Consider the following 12,909-nt stretch of genomic DNA (forward strand, 5'->3'; position numbering starts at 1 on the left):
TAATGCAACCATCACATCAAAGAATTAGTAAACTGTAAAACAATTAATGTTAACTTTTTGGGTTTAATAGTGCTTAAGCATGGATAAAATAGATACTTGTGAGCAAACCAGGAGATATGAAATGCATCTACAGGTAGAAACATTTCTGAATGCAGAGATTTTGCTAACAATTAATACATTTGGCAAGAGGAGCTAAGTTTGGAGTGTTGTTTTTTATACTTTTTCATCTCTTTGGTGGAGAGTGGAGACAGACTGTAGCACCCAGCTCCTGGATTATCCATGTGTTGTAGGAGGAGCGAGTCTTGAGTGGAGCTATGGATTCGGGTATGTTCTTGTAAAAAGTGTCACATTATCATTCCATATGCGACTATATACAAAACACTATATAACATAAACCCTAACTTTAGTAAGAAGGGTTCCTACCATACCTGCTGGATTTGTTTATTCTATATTATGGAGAATGTAACAGGAGTAGGCAAAACACACAAAGGTGGGTTGGGAAAACCCAACACTTTAAGGTGGGCTGGATAAGAGTCTGAAATTATGGCAAGGAAATCTGAATGTTGGAGTATACGAGACATAAAAGTCTACTGGTGGACTTAGACCATTAGGCTCATAATAGTGCTAAAAGTAACATTACCAAAAATAAATTACAGTGGAGCTCCACCCAAGAGGGGAAGCTCCGCTTATTTGCACCCTCCACTGCCACATTTGGCACTTATTTGTAGGTGGGGGGGGGTTAGCAGGTACCCTTTCCAACTTCCTGGTAAGATCGCCACAAAGAGGTCTTCATAATTTGCGGCCCCTCCCCGTTCCACCCACTGTCTTCTGTGACCTGTGTGTGTCCCAGAAGTGGAGGGGACTATTCAGGCTTTACTGACGGTTTACCTTACTTTCAATGTGCCGGCGCCTGCACCCAAAGCCCGATGGACGAATCGGCTTGGGGTGCCGACATCCCAAGATCTCTGGACAGGTAAGTGTCCTTATATTAAAAGTCATCAGCTACAGTTTTTGAATCTGGTGACTTAAATTTTTTTTATTTTTGTACAGGCCCGAACTTCGTTTACAGGCTGGAACTCCGTTTATTTTCAAATATTAGGTAAATATGAATTACAACTAGCAAAAGCAGAGACAGAAGCACTGGCATTGTGTGCAAAGTCTACTTATCATAAAACATTTGGGAAATCTGCCTAAAAATATTAGTGCCAAGTTAACCCTGAACACCTGCTTCATTAACTTTCTTCAGGTTGGCCCAGAATGTGGACAGATAAGATTAGGAAGATGGGGAGGTATAAAAGCTGGTATGAGGCTATAGAAGACACAACTGGATGAACATCATGAAGATCCTTCTACTTCTCTGTGTTCTTGGCTTTGCAGGTGAGTTTTACCATTCACTTTAGGTGAACTTTGCAATTCAATTATATTTTCTTCACACTTTACTAGTATTCTACTCCAAGAAATTCCCAGTTCAGTAATGATCTATATTTGCCTACAGACTGATTGCTAAAATAAGAAAACTGTAGGAATAAACAACTGCTGTAAAGAATTAAGTAATACACATTTGCTTCATGCATATACACTTGGAACATTTTTTTTTTTTTTAGTTTTAAAAGGTGCAGCGCTCAGGAACCTTAAAACATCCCTTACACATATAAATTATTAATATAAACATACAGTATGTAATGACAATATAGGCCTAAATTCTTTGTGCAACATATGTCCGTTAGAAAGGTGCAAAATTAGCAAAAAGTGCTAATTATGTACTTCAAAATAGTCCATATAGTTGAAAAAGGTTTTTCCTGCAGTTAATCTATTTATTTATTTATTACAAGTACTTATATCTTAGTTTTCAGTGCAAAATCTCCAATTCCTCCATACATGATTTCAATACGCTATAAACTTTTCCAATGCTTGTGATTTTTAGTGCCACTCTACACCCTCCCCAGCCATGTATGTGACTCCTTAAATTTGTAGGAAGGTCTCAATGTGCTCTTTTGCAAAAGAGCCAGCTTTACAGGTTAGGTCCAGCAAGGTGCATGACACCTTCTGGGCTTTGCTCTATTATTTATATCTGATAGCTTTATAGTACACACGGAAGACCGCTTTTGCTGTAGTTCTGGGAGCCCGACGCTGAACCTTCTGAACTATGCATCTTAAACAGGAGATACTCCATAGACCCTCCAGGATCTGAGAGGAGAGAAGCACACAATGCAGCTGTTATGCCCTCCCCTCTCCTCCTGCCCAATCACAGAAGCCTTGGTATTATGTGAGCACATTCACAAAATACAAAGGCTTCTGTGAATACGTAGCAGAGGGGAGCGACAGGCATGGCTGCTTTGTGTGCTTCTCTTCTCTCAGGTCCTGGTGTGTCTCTCCGACAGAACAATAAACCTGTGAAATGTAAATAATAGAGATAAGTCCAGGAGGTGTCATGCAGCTCCTTGGCTAAACTCATAGTGTGTCTCCACTTTTTTAAAGAGGCTTAATTCCTGGAATTTAGCTTAATTTACAGTCCCCAAAGGTCATAGGCTCTGCTAAGCAGGGCTACGAGAAAGGGGCAACAGGATTGCCACTCTGCTCTTCTTGGCTTTGTGGTTGATGGTGAGCTGGTAAGACCTGCCAAGCTTAATCAGCCAATCAGGAGAGAGATCTTGCCTGTAATAAGGACAATTTTAGGCTGCCTTATCCCTGGCAGGGTCAGCAGGCCAAGTTGGTAAAATATCAAGATTTGCTCAAGGTATCCTTATAAGGCAACCTAAAACTGTCCTTATTACAGGTAAGAGCTTGCCCCTGATTGGCTGATTAACCTGGGCAGGTCATACTAGCTCACTATCATCCACAAAGTCAATAAGAACAGAATGGCAATCCTGGGGTTCCTGTCCTGCCTGGGCCTGGTTAGCAGGGACCATGACCTTTGGAGACTAGTTAGGCTGCCTAACCAGAGAAGAAAGGGAGAAAGGAGGATAAGCCGTGAAGCTGGAACTTTTGAAAACACATTGGGATTGATGTACTAAAACTGGAGAGTACAAAATTCTGGTGCACCTCTGCATAGAAACCAATCAGTTTCCAGTTTATTTTGTCAAAGCTTAATTGAACAAGGTGAAGTTATAAGCTGATTTGCTACCATGCACGGCTGCACCAGATTTTGCACTCTCAAGTTTTTGTAAATCAACTCCTTTGAGACCTTCTTATTAATTTAAAGGGTCACATACATCTGGTGAGCTATTTTTTCACAAGGTGAGGAGTGGAATGGCACGGAAAATAAAAATCACTGGAAAAGTTAATATATTGAAATTTAGCATGGAAGCTCTTGAGATTTTACTCTCAAAATTGAGATTAACTGCACAGAAATGTTTTTTTGGACTATACAGACTATTTTGAAGCACATATTTTGCACTTTGAATTTGGGAGTACTTAACTAATGAACATATTTTGCACAAATAATTTAGGCCTATTTTGTCACTATACAGCCCTGGCCAAAAGTTTAGAGAATGATAGAAATATCATTTTCACAAAGTCTGCTACCTCAGTTTTTATGATGGCAATTTGCATATACTCCAGAATGTTATGAAGAGTGATTTGATGAATTGCAATTAATTGCAAAGTCCCTCTTTGCCATGGAAAATAACTAAATCCTAAAAAAAAACATTTCCACTGCATTTGTGAAGAAGGCTTTAGAGCACCCAAGAAAGCCCAGCAAGGGCCAGGACCGTCACCTACAGTTGATTCAGCTGCGGGATCGGGGGAACCATGGGTGCAGAGCTTGCTCAGGAATGGCAGCAGGCAGGTGTGAGTGCATCTGCACGCAGAGTGAGGAGAAGACTTTTGGAGGGTGGCCTGGTGTCAAGGGCTACGAAAAAGCCACTTCTCTCCAGGAAAAAACATCAGGGACAGACTGATATTCTGCAAAAGGTACCGGGATTGGACTGCTGAGGAATGGGGTAGTAAATGTCTCTGATGAATCCCCTTTTCCGATTGTTTGAGGCATCTGGAAAAAACCTTGTCCAGAGAAGAAAAAGTGAGCGCTACCATCAGTCCTGTGTCATGCCAACAGGTAAGCATCCTGAGACCGTTCATGTATGGGGTTGCTTCTCAGCAAAGGGAGTGGGCTCACTCACAAGTTTGTTGAAGAACACAGCCATGAATAAAGAATGGTACAATAACATCCTCCAAGAACTACTTCTCCCAACCTTCCAAGAACAATTTGGTGAGGGACAATGCCTTTTCCAGCATGATGGAGCACCTTGCCAAAGGGCAAAAGTGATAACTAAGTGGCTTGGGGAACAAAACATGGAAATTTAGTGTCCATGGCCAGGGAAACTCCCCAGACCATTATTCCATTGAGAACTTGTGGTCAATCCTCAAGGCGGTATGAACAAAAAAATGCCACAAATTCTGACAAACTCCAAGCAATGATTATACAAGAATGGGCTGCCATCAGTCAGGATGTGACCCAAACATTGATTGACAGCATGTCAGGGCGAATTGCAGAGGTCTTGAACAAGAAGGGTCAACACTGAAAATATTGACTCTGCATAAAATTCATGTAATTATCAATAAAAGCACTTATGAAATGCTTGTAATTATACTTCAGTATACCATAGTAACATCCGACAAAAAGATCTAAAAACACTGAAGCAGCAGACTTTGTGAAAATTAATATTTGCGTAAGTCTCAAAACTTTTGGCCACGGCTGTATGTTTATGTTAATAATTTATGTGTGTAAGGTTTTTTTAAGGTTCCTGAACTTTTGCACTTTTCAAAAATGTATTCGATTACTATTGTCCAGGTAAGGATTATATTTTACAAGTAGATAAAAAAAAAAAAAACACAAAATCACCTGCGCTTGAGAGAGGACAGAGTAACATTTGACAACATTCACATCCTATATTTCTTGGATAAGATCCGGTTTGCTGCCCTCATAAGAACAGGGAGGTCTAGGAACACTGAAACTATAAAGCAAAATAGAGGGCGTACCATTATCCCTAAAACATAACTTTATTTCATATAGAGGTGGTAAATATTATACTCACAGAATGGCACATTAATCAAAAGTTCATTATATAGAAACACCAATATCCAGTCCATGATTCATCATATAACATAACAGGATAATTGAATATCCAACCGGTTAGCCTGTTGGAAATTGCACATAACAATCCTGTGATTTGCTGGTTTTAAGCAAGGTTTGCTCAAATCAGCCATATACTCTAAACATATAATCAGCTCTCCTTTGCCCCCTCTCTTCTCCGTTCACTTCTGGGGACCAAAGTTTATACTCCCAAGTTTCGAAGAACATGTGACTAGCTCGATGTGATCAATAAAGAACCCCTGCACATGCTGGATTACAACATATACATAGGGATATACTTCACCAGCCTATGGCACTGATCATGTGTCCACTTTCTACTTGTTGTATGCCTTTAAGCAGGTATGTCCTGGTCACTGCAGCTCCTCGCACCCTCCACTGGGGGGCGGATAAAAAGCAGGTTCCAAACTGTAATAGAGGGAAGCGCACACAGACCTCGGGCAATATCGCCTGGACCCTGGCTTCTATGTGTTCAAATCCCATGAAAACACGTTCCTGCAAGTGTTCAGCTGCAGCAGAGGAGAAGTAATGGGGTGGGGGGGTTGGGTGCTGTCCTCCTCCTTGATCCCCTTCTCTGTTAGAATAAATCCACCATGCAGCACTTCCCAATGGGCAGTGAAAGCCCATTGGGAAGTGCTGCATGGTGGATTTATTCTAACAGAGAAGGGGATCAAGGAGGAGGACAGCACCCAACCCCCCCACCCCATTACTTCTCCTCTGCTGCAGCTGAACACTTGCAGGAATGTGTTTTCATGGGATTTGAACACATAGAAGCCGGGGTCCAGGCGATATTGCCCGAAGTCTGTGTGCGCTTCCCTCTATTACAGTTTGGAACTAACTCGATGTGACAGTTCTGTCTCATGACTTCATAGCCCTGTGTAAGCTATGACTCCAGTGACTCAGCTTACCTTGGAACTTTCTTCACTTCGGGCAACAGAACAGAGTGGTGGGGGTGATACAGAGAGATAAGCATTTGCTGCTGGTGAGGACTACATTAAAGTAAATTGGTTGTTTAGTCTTGCAAGTTCACTTTAAGAAGCTCCTTCTGAGATGCTTTAGAATTAACATTGATTTGTGTAAACATGAGCTCCATATGTGGCAGGAGAAAAGAAATGTCTACATCCATTTCTCTCTGAGTTAATGGAGATCACAGTTTTTTATTGCTTTAGACTGAGGGCTTTTTGCCTGTTTGTACCACCCCTGGCCGCCAGTGTGAAAAAGCCATATAGAGCAAGTCAAATGCTTTGAGCTGTTTATACATCCAAATCTTTCTGAGCTGCTGGAGTTCACACTGTTTTATGGCATCAAACTTAGGAGCAAGTCAAATGCTTTGAGCTGCTTCTACATCCATCTTGTTCTCTTTGAGTTGCTAGAGTTTAAATCGTTTTTAAGGCATCAACCTTAGGAGCAAGTCAAATTCTTTGAGCTGCTTCTGAGTTTCTTTGAGGTGTTTTAAGTTGCCTTTGCATTAACTGGTGGGATCTTTTTTACATTAATGTCCCATAATCCCCTGTACACTAGGCCTCAAAGAGAAAGGACTGGCACTGTATGCTCATGGGGCTCTATTATATTAAAGAGTATCATCATTCTGAAGATGTTATAAGGCACTGTAAACCATTATGGAAGGTGATTAGGCCATAGTCAGGAAGCCTAGGGGATAGGTGACAAAGCTTTATGTAACTTCATATTATATTTCTTTCCAGCTGCAACCCCTTTTGATGATGATGATAAGATAGTAGGCGGATACCCTTGCAATGTGCCATACCAGGTCTCTCTGAATTCCGGGTACCATTTTTGCGGAGGATCCCTGATCAATGAGCAATGGGTTGTATCTGCTGCTCACTGCTACAAGTCGTAAGTATATTCATTTTTCAGAGAGTCTGACCTTCTATGTGCTACTGGCCATCCATTTGAGGCCATATATCCGAAGAGATGGTGAAAGCAAGAACTAACCAAAATAATAAACGGACGTTGACACAGTCACAACTGTTCATAACCCCTTTCGGACCACCTGCTGCAGAAATACTGTGGCAGGCTGGCCCTCCTGCGTGAACCGCCATAGGTATACGTCAGTCGCGTGCCTGCAGCTGGGGGGAAAGCGCGTGCCGCCACCGGCGCGCTCCTGCCCCCACTCGGCAGTGGGGACTCCGATTGCTGCCTGCCACCCGTGATCGCTCCCCGCTGAGAGAGAAGAACGGTCAGCTGATGTAAACACAGCTGACTGTTCTTCTCTCTGGAATGATCACAGAGCTCTTGTGATCCTTCTATATAGAATCACAGGTCTTTGTGATCATTTCACAAGCCCCACCCCCATACGGTTAGAAACACGCCCCTAGGTACACATTTAACCCTTTGATCGCCCCTGGGTTAACCCCTTCCCTGCCAATGGCATTATTACAGTAACAGTGCATATTTTTAGCACTGATTACTGTAGTAATGTCTGTGGTCCCCCCCAAAAGTGTGAAAAATTTCAGTTAGGGGTCCGATCTGTCCTCCGAAATGCCGCAGTTCCGCTAAAAATCGCAGATCGCCGCCATTACTAGCAAAAAGAATTAAACAATAAAAAAGACATAAATCTTTCCCGTAGTTAGTAAATGCGATAACTTTTGCGCAAACCAATCAAAATACGCTCATTGCGTTTTTTTTTTTTTTTTTTTAACAAAAATATGTAGCAGAAAACAAATTGGCCTAAAATTGTTTTTTTTTTTTTGGGAATGTTATATAGCAGAATGTGAAAAATATTGTTTTTTTTTTTCCAGAATTGTCGCTCTATTTTTGTTTATAGCGCAAAAAAGAAAAATCAAATACCACCAAAAGAAAGCTCTATTTGTGGGGAAAAGGGCATCAATTTTATTTGGGTACAGCGTCGCACGACCGCGCAATTGTCCGTTAAAGTAACGCAGCGTCTTATCGCAAAAAATGGCCTGGTCATTAAGGGGGCAAATCTTTCCGGTCCAGAAGTGGTTAAAGGACCTTTAAGCCTAAAAGACATGTATACGAGCTGCTAATACCATCTCAACTATGTAAACATTTTCATATCACTAAAGAACTAATAAAATGTGCTTAACGTTCTTAAGTTCCAAAAAGCCATTGGAATTCTTGTCTGTTTTTTTTTTTTTATAACTTGTTCAGACGCATTGAAGTCAGAATTGGAGAATATGACATCAGAGCCACAGATGGAACAGAACAGTTCATTCAGTCGGCAAAGATCATCCGTCATCCAAAGTACAACTCTTACACGATTGACAATGACATCATGTTGATCAAGCTGTCTGAGCCAGCCCAGCTCAATGAAGTAGTTCAGTCCATCCCTCTTCCATCTCAATGTGCACCTGATGGTACCCTATGTCTGGTTTCTGGCTGGGGGAACACCATGAACACCGGTGAGTACTGAAGGCTGCCCTTTTACTGCATACTACCCAAAATATCACATGCTCAAAATGAGTACCACATTGGAGGATCTGAAGTCAGAGAGAAGACAATTCTTCAAGGGAATCTGTGCTGTAATAGATATGGTAGCTGCCATTGCTGTTCTTCTTATGAAAATGATAGGTGCTTGGCTGTCTTTGGCTTGTAAAGTTTCTGACCCATTACGCCCAAAAAAGTATCCAGAAAGTGGAGTCAGAGCTGATCTCCATACTATATACATAACAGCAAAGCATCTATTATTTCCAGAAGTTAAGGTCTGCAATAAAGTCATGTGTTGGGTTTAGGTATGAGTAGGGATGCACCGATCCGACTTTTTTGGTCCCGATCTTTTGCTTTGTGAATTTGCCGATCCAGAGTCCGATCCGGAAGTACTGTTTTGTGAGCTTATAACAAAATAATACTTCCGGATCGGTATCGGCAGATACCTTATAACATTGTGCATTCAAAATCTAAAATGTCATGGGTTTAGTCTTTAAGAGGTTAAACTTCCCTCCTCCGGCAGACGGAACGAAAAGATACATTGTAATCATTGTGTTTACTTAACTGGGAGAGTTGAAAGGCATTTGCAGGAGGCTCTTTTTTTTTTCTTTGACAGCTGTTCTCTGCTCCCTCACAAGCTATAAAGAGAAAAACCGGATCGGCCCGTGGATCTGTTAATTTTACCGATCTCCCGATCCAGCTATTTTGCCCGTATCGGGGCCGATATCCGATCCAAATATCGGATCGGTGCATCCCTAGGTATGAGTACCTTTAGGTAACTATGCCATTGATCATTTATAGGTGCAAAATAAAGGAAAAATGTTGTCATGGCTGAGTAACACTCGTCCAGTGAATTTAATAAAAGTAGACCTCCCAAGAAAATTTGATATTGTGTAGTGTAGTCATAGGGTGATTTTTTTATTGTTAGTTGACTCTTATAAGTGTTTTTATGCTCTTAAGTTGAATTTGCGCTCATTTGTGTAGTGGATTTCAATATCTTTTTTTTTTTTTTCTCTTGCAGCCTCCAACCCAGACATTCTGCAGTGTGTTGATGTTCCAGTTGTGCCTGCTGCAGACTGCTTGAAGTCCTATCCAGGACAAATTACAGATAATATGATCTGCTTGGGCTTCCCAGAGGGCGGAAAAGATTCCTGCCAGGTAACAAGTGTGAACCTGATTTCATAAAAAAAAAAATATCTATAGAAACAGAAATGGAAAGACAGGAGTAGACTTTTTAATAATAACTTTGGTGAAATAACAAATAGAAATTACACCAACATAGGGTGGAACTGTGGGTGCATAGTAGGTAGTGACAGAGGCTGCATCCTATTGGCTAGAGCATGCAGGTATCGGAAAAACATGAACTTTTTAGGCACCATTAACTGATTTTATAATAGGAGCCTAAAAAGTCCTTTTTTTTTTTGATACCTGCAAACTTTGGTGAAATACAATCTTGTATTTGAAAAATAAATAATGTAGACTTTACACTTTACACCGTGTTTCCCAGAAAATAAAACCTATCCTTAAAATAAGCCATACTGTTATTTTTGGGGAGGGCTGCAATATAAAGCGCTGCGCAAACTGTTGGCGCTATATAAATCCTGTATTATAATAATAATAATAATAAGCCCTACCCCGAAAATAAGCCCTAGTTTAGTGTTTGTAAAATCCTAGAATCCACTCTATTACCTTTTTATATACAGTAATGTCCAATGTGTTTCTGTAATATAATAGTGTGAAATACCTTCGGTACAGCGCCCAGCTGATCCCCCGCTGCTGTCCTTTTCTTCTCCCAGCTGTCAGCAGGGGATCTCTGCCCCTCCCCTCTGCAGTGTTCAGAGCGGGCCACGAAAGCGCAGAGTATTATATTATAATTGTGTGAAATACCTTTGTTACATCGCCGCTCAACGCCTCCGTGACCCCCAGCTGTCAGCGGGGAATAAGAGAAGGATAGCAGCCGGAGATCAGCTGAGCGCCGAGCAGCGCTATACCCTAAAATTAGCCATATAAAGGTCATCCAAATGACCTTCGGAGGCCAGGCGCGACGTTATTGCGTCAGGTCCGGCCTCGGCAGTTGTAAACACTGCGGTTGCCTCGGCTAGGAGACCGAGATCATTTTTTTAAATTTTTATTTTAGGCTTTCCAGCCTAGAGGAAAGATCTAGGGGCATATAGACCACGGATCTCACTGTAAAGAGGACCTGTCATGCCCTATTCCTATTACAAGGCATGTTTACATACAATGTAATAGGAATAAAAGTGATAAAAAAAAAAAAAAAACTGTAAGTGTCAAAATATAAAAAATAAACGTAAAAAAAAATATTTACAGCTTCCCCGCATGCTCGCATTCAGAAGTGAACGCATACGTACGGCTCTCCTGCATATGTAAACGCCATTTAAACCACATGTGAGATATCGCCGCAAGTGTTAGAGCGGGAGCAATAATTCTAGCTGTAGACCTCCTCTGTAACTCTAAACTGGTAACCTGTAAACATTTTTAAAGTGTCGCCTATGGAGCTTTTTAAGTACCGACGTTTGGTGCCATTCCACAAGTGTGCGCAGTTTTGAAGCATGACATGTTAGGTATCAATTTACTCGGCATAATATCATCTTTCACATTATGCAAAAAATTTGGGCTGACTTTAGTGTTTTTTTTAAATTCATGAAACTGCATGTGAAAATTTGCTGCGTAAATACTGTTTAAAGACATAAAAATTTGCAACAACCATCATTTTAGACATAAATATAAACAAGTCACGCTAAGTGATTGAGTACATAAAGTGAATAAGAAAAACATAAATTAGTGTGGAAAAATGTCCAATAAATATAATAAGAAGTTCATAAATTCCTTCCACAAATGGAAGACAAATGAATCGAAGTAACCCAAATAGGTGAATCCACAACTGATAAGTGTTCTGCTTACCAGAAACTAGTGAATAATACGCCCATATGCTGATCACACTCCGCCAAGTATGGTGAACCCGTAGATAGTCCAAATACCGGGAACTGTTCCAATAAGGACCATTTTAGACATAAAAAGTTGCAACGACCACCATTTTATTCCCTAGGGTCTCTGCTAAAAAAGACATATATAATGTTTGGGGGTTCTGAGTAGTTTTCTAGCAAAAAAATTATGAATTTTACATGTAGGTGAGAAGTGTCAGAATTGGCTTGAGTGGCAAGTAGTTAATCCCCTTTTTGTTTGATCCAGGGTGACTCCGGTGGACCAGTTGCTGTCAACGGAGAGCTCCAAGGTGTTGTGTCTTGGGGAAGAGGCTGCGCACTGCCCAATTATCCTGGAGTTTACACCAAAGTCTGTAATTACATCTCCTGGATTGAGGATACCATCGCCAACAACTAATTTCTGATGTCATCATGATTTCCACCTACGAAATATGAACACTGCAGAACCCTTGTCCGTCCACAGCTTCGTCCAACATTTTCCAGATTGCAACAAAGTTTATTCTTCCACCTTCTATAAAAGCTATAAATTGAGACCATTCCACACATTATCATGGGTGTTGTAAATTATGTCATCACATGATGGGCTGTGCGATTGGAAAGTATGAAATAAAATTTACATTTAGCACTAAAACTTGTGTCTTCTTTTAATTGAAGTAAAATTGGCAATTATCAGCTATGCTCTGATCTTAACTATAGTCCTTCATAAATGGCCCAGTATTTGCACACATCATTTACTATATGCTGGCAGGGTAGGGGGTCAATAGAAGACAAATAATGAGCTTCAACTAGTGCTTCTTGTTACTTCTTGCTGAAACTTAAACAATCTGGGAAAAATCTGAAGCTACCTCCAGTATGGTCTTTTTTTTTTTCTTTTATGTATTGAAGCCCAAATTTGGCCCCAATTTATTTATTTATTTTTTTAATTCGGGATCGAATACGGAAGGATTGGAGTCAGAGGTTTGTCTGCGTCTTAAAGGGAAGGTTTCCAGTGACTTTCCGTCAGAAGAGGAATTTATGAGAACTCTCTCCCACGGACACAAAGACAATAACCCATTTTTAATACAATGAGGAAGGGTTAGACCTTCTGATCTTCACAATTTTTTATTGAGTTTAAACCAGAACTCTATTCTGCAGGCATCTAACTTCTATACTGTGCCCAGCACAGTGTGGGTTTCTGCTCTTATTCTAGCATTTATCTGGCATTTTTTACCTTAATAAAGAAAAGAAAAAAAATAATTTGCATGACCATCCCTGGCCCTTTCAGCCTGATCCACATTGGCCTTTGGGAGGAGGATGTAAGGAAAGGGTAATTTCTAGAGTTATATACAATGTCCGGCTGGCTTATATAAGTTTCATAAATACACCTGGATGTAACCAGGTAAAAAACAAGTCCATAGGAGGTCAAAATCCATAGAAGGATTATAAGGGGATAAATAGAGAAACACCTGC

At 40.7% G+C, this 12,909-nt stretch overlaps 1 protein-coding gene across 1 annotated transcript in view; it reads left to right on the plus strand.

Annotated features, from left to right (window-relative positions):
- Window positions 1-1,328: 1,328 nt before the first annotated feature.
- The window catches only part of LOC309563154 (trypsin-like), a gene marked incomplete at both ends in the record, with an annotated part of 280,915 nt that continues 269,334 nt past the window's right edge, over window positions 1,329-12,909 (plus strand). Inside the window, 5 exons of the mRNA XM_082267488.1 lie at window positions 1,329-1,377; window positions 6,793-6,943; window positions 8,222-8,472; window positions 9,519-9,655; window positions 11,708-11,872. Of these exons, the coding sequence (XP_082123614.1) occupies window positions 1,329-1,377; window positions 6,793-6,943; window positions 8,222-8,472; window positions 9,519-9,655; window positions 11,708-11,857 (738 nt within the window). Of the gene's footprint in view, window positions 1,378-6,792; window positions 6,944-8,221; window positions 8,473-9,518; window positions 9,656-11,707 lie in introns of the transcript that reaches the window.

This window comes from Pelophylax lessonae (assembly GCF_965119305.1).
Source record: "Pelophylax lessonae genome assembly, chromosome: 9".
NCBI classification, from domain to species: Eukaryota; Metazoa; Chordata; class Amphibia; order Anura; family Ranidae; genus Pelophylax; species Pelophylax lessonae.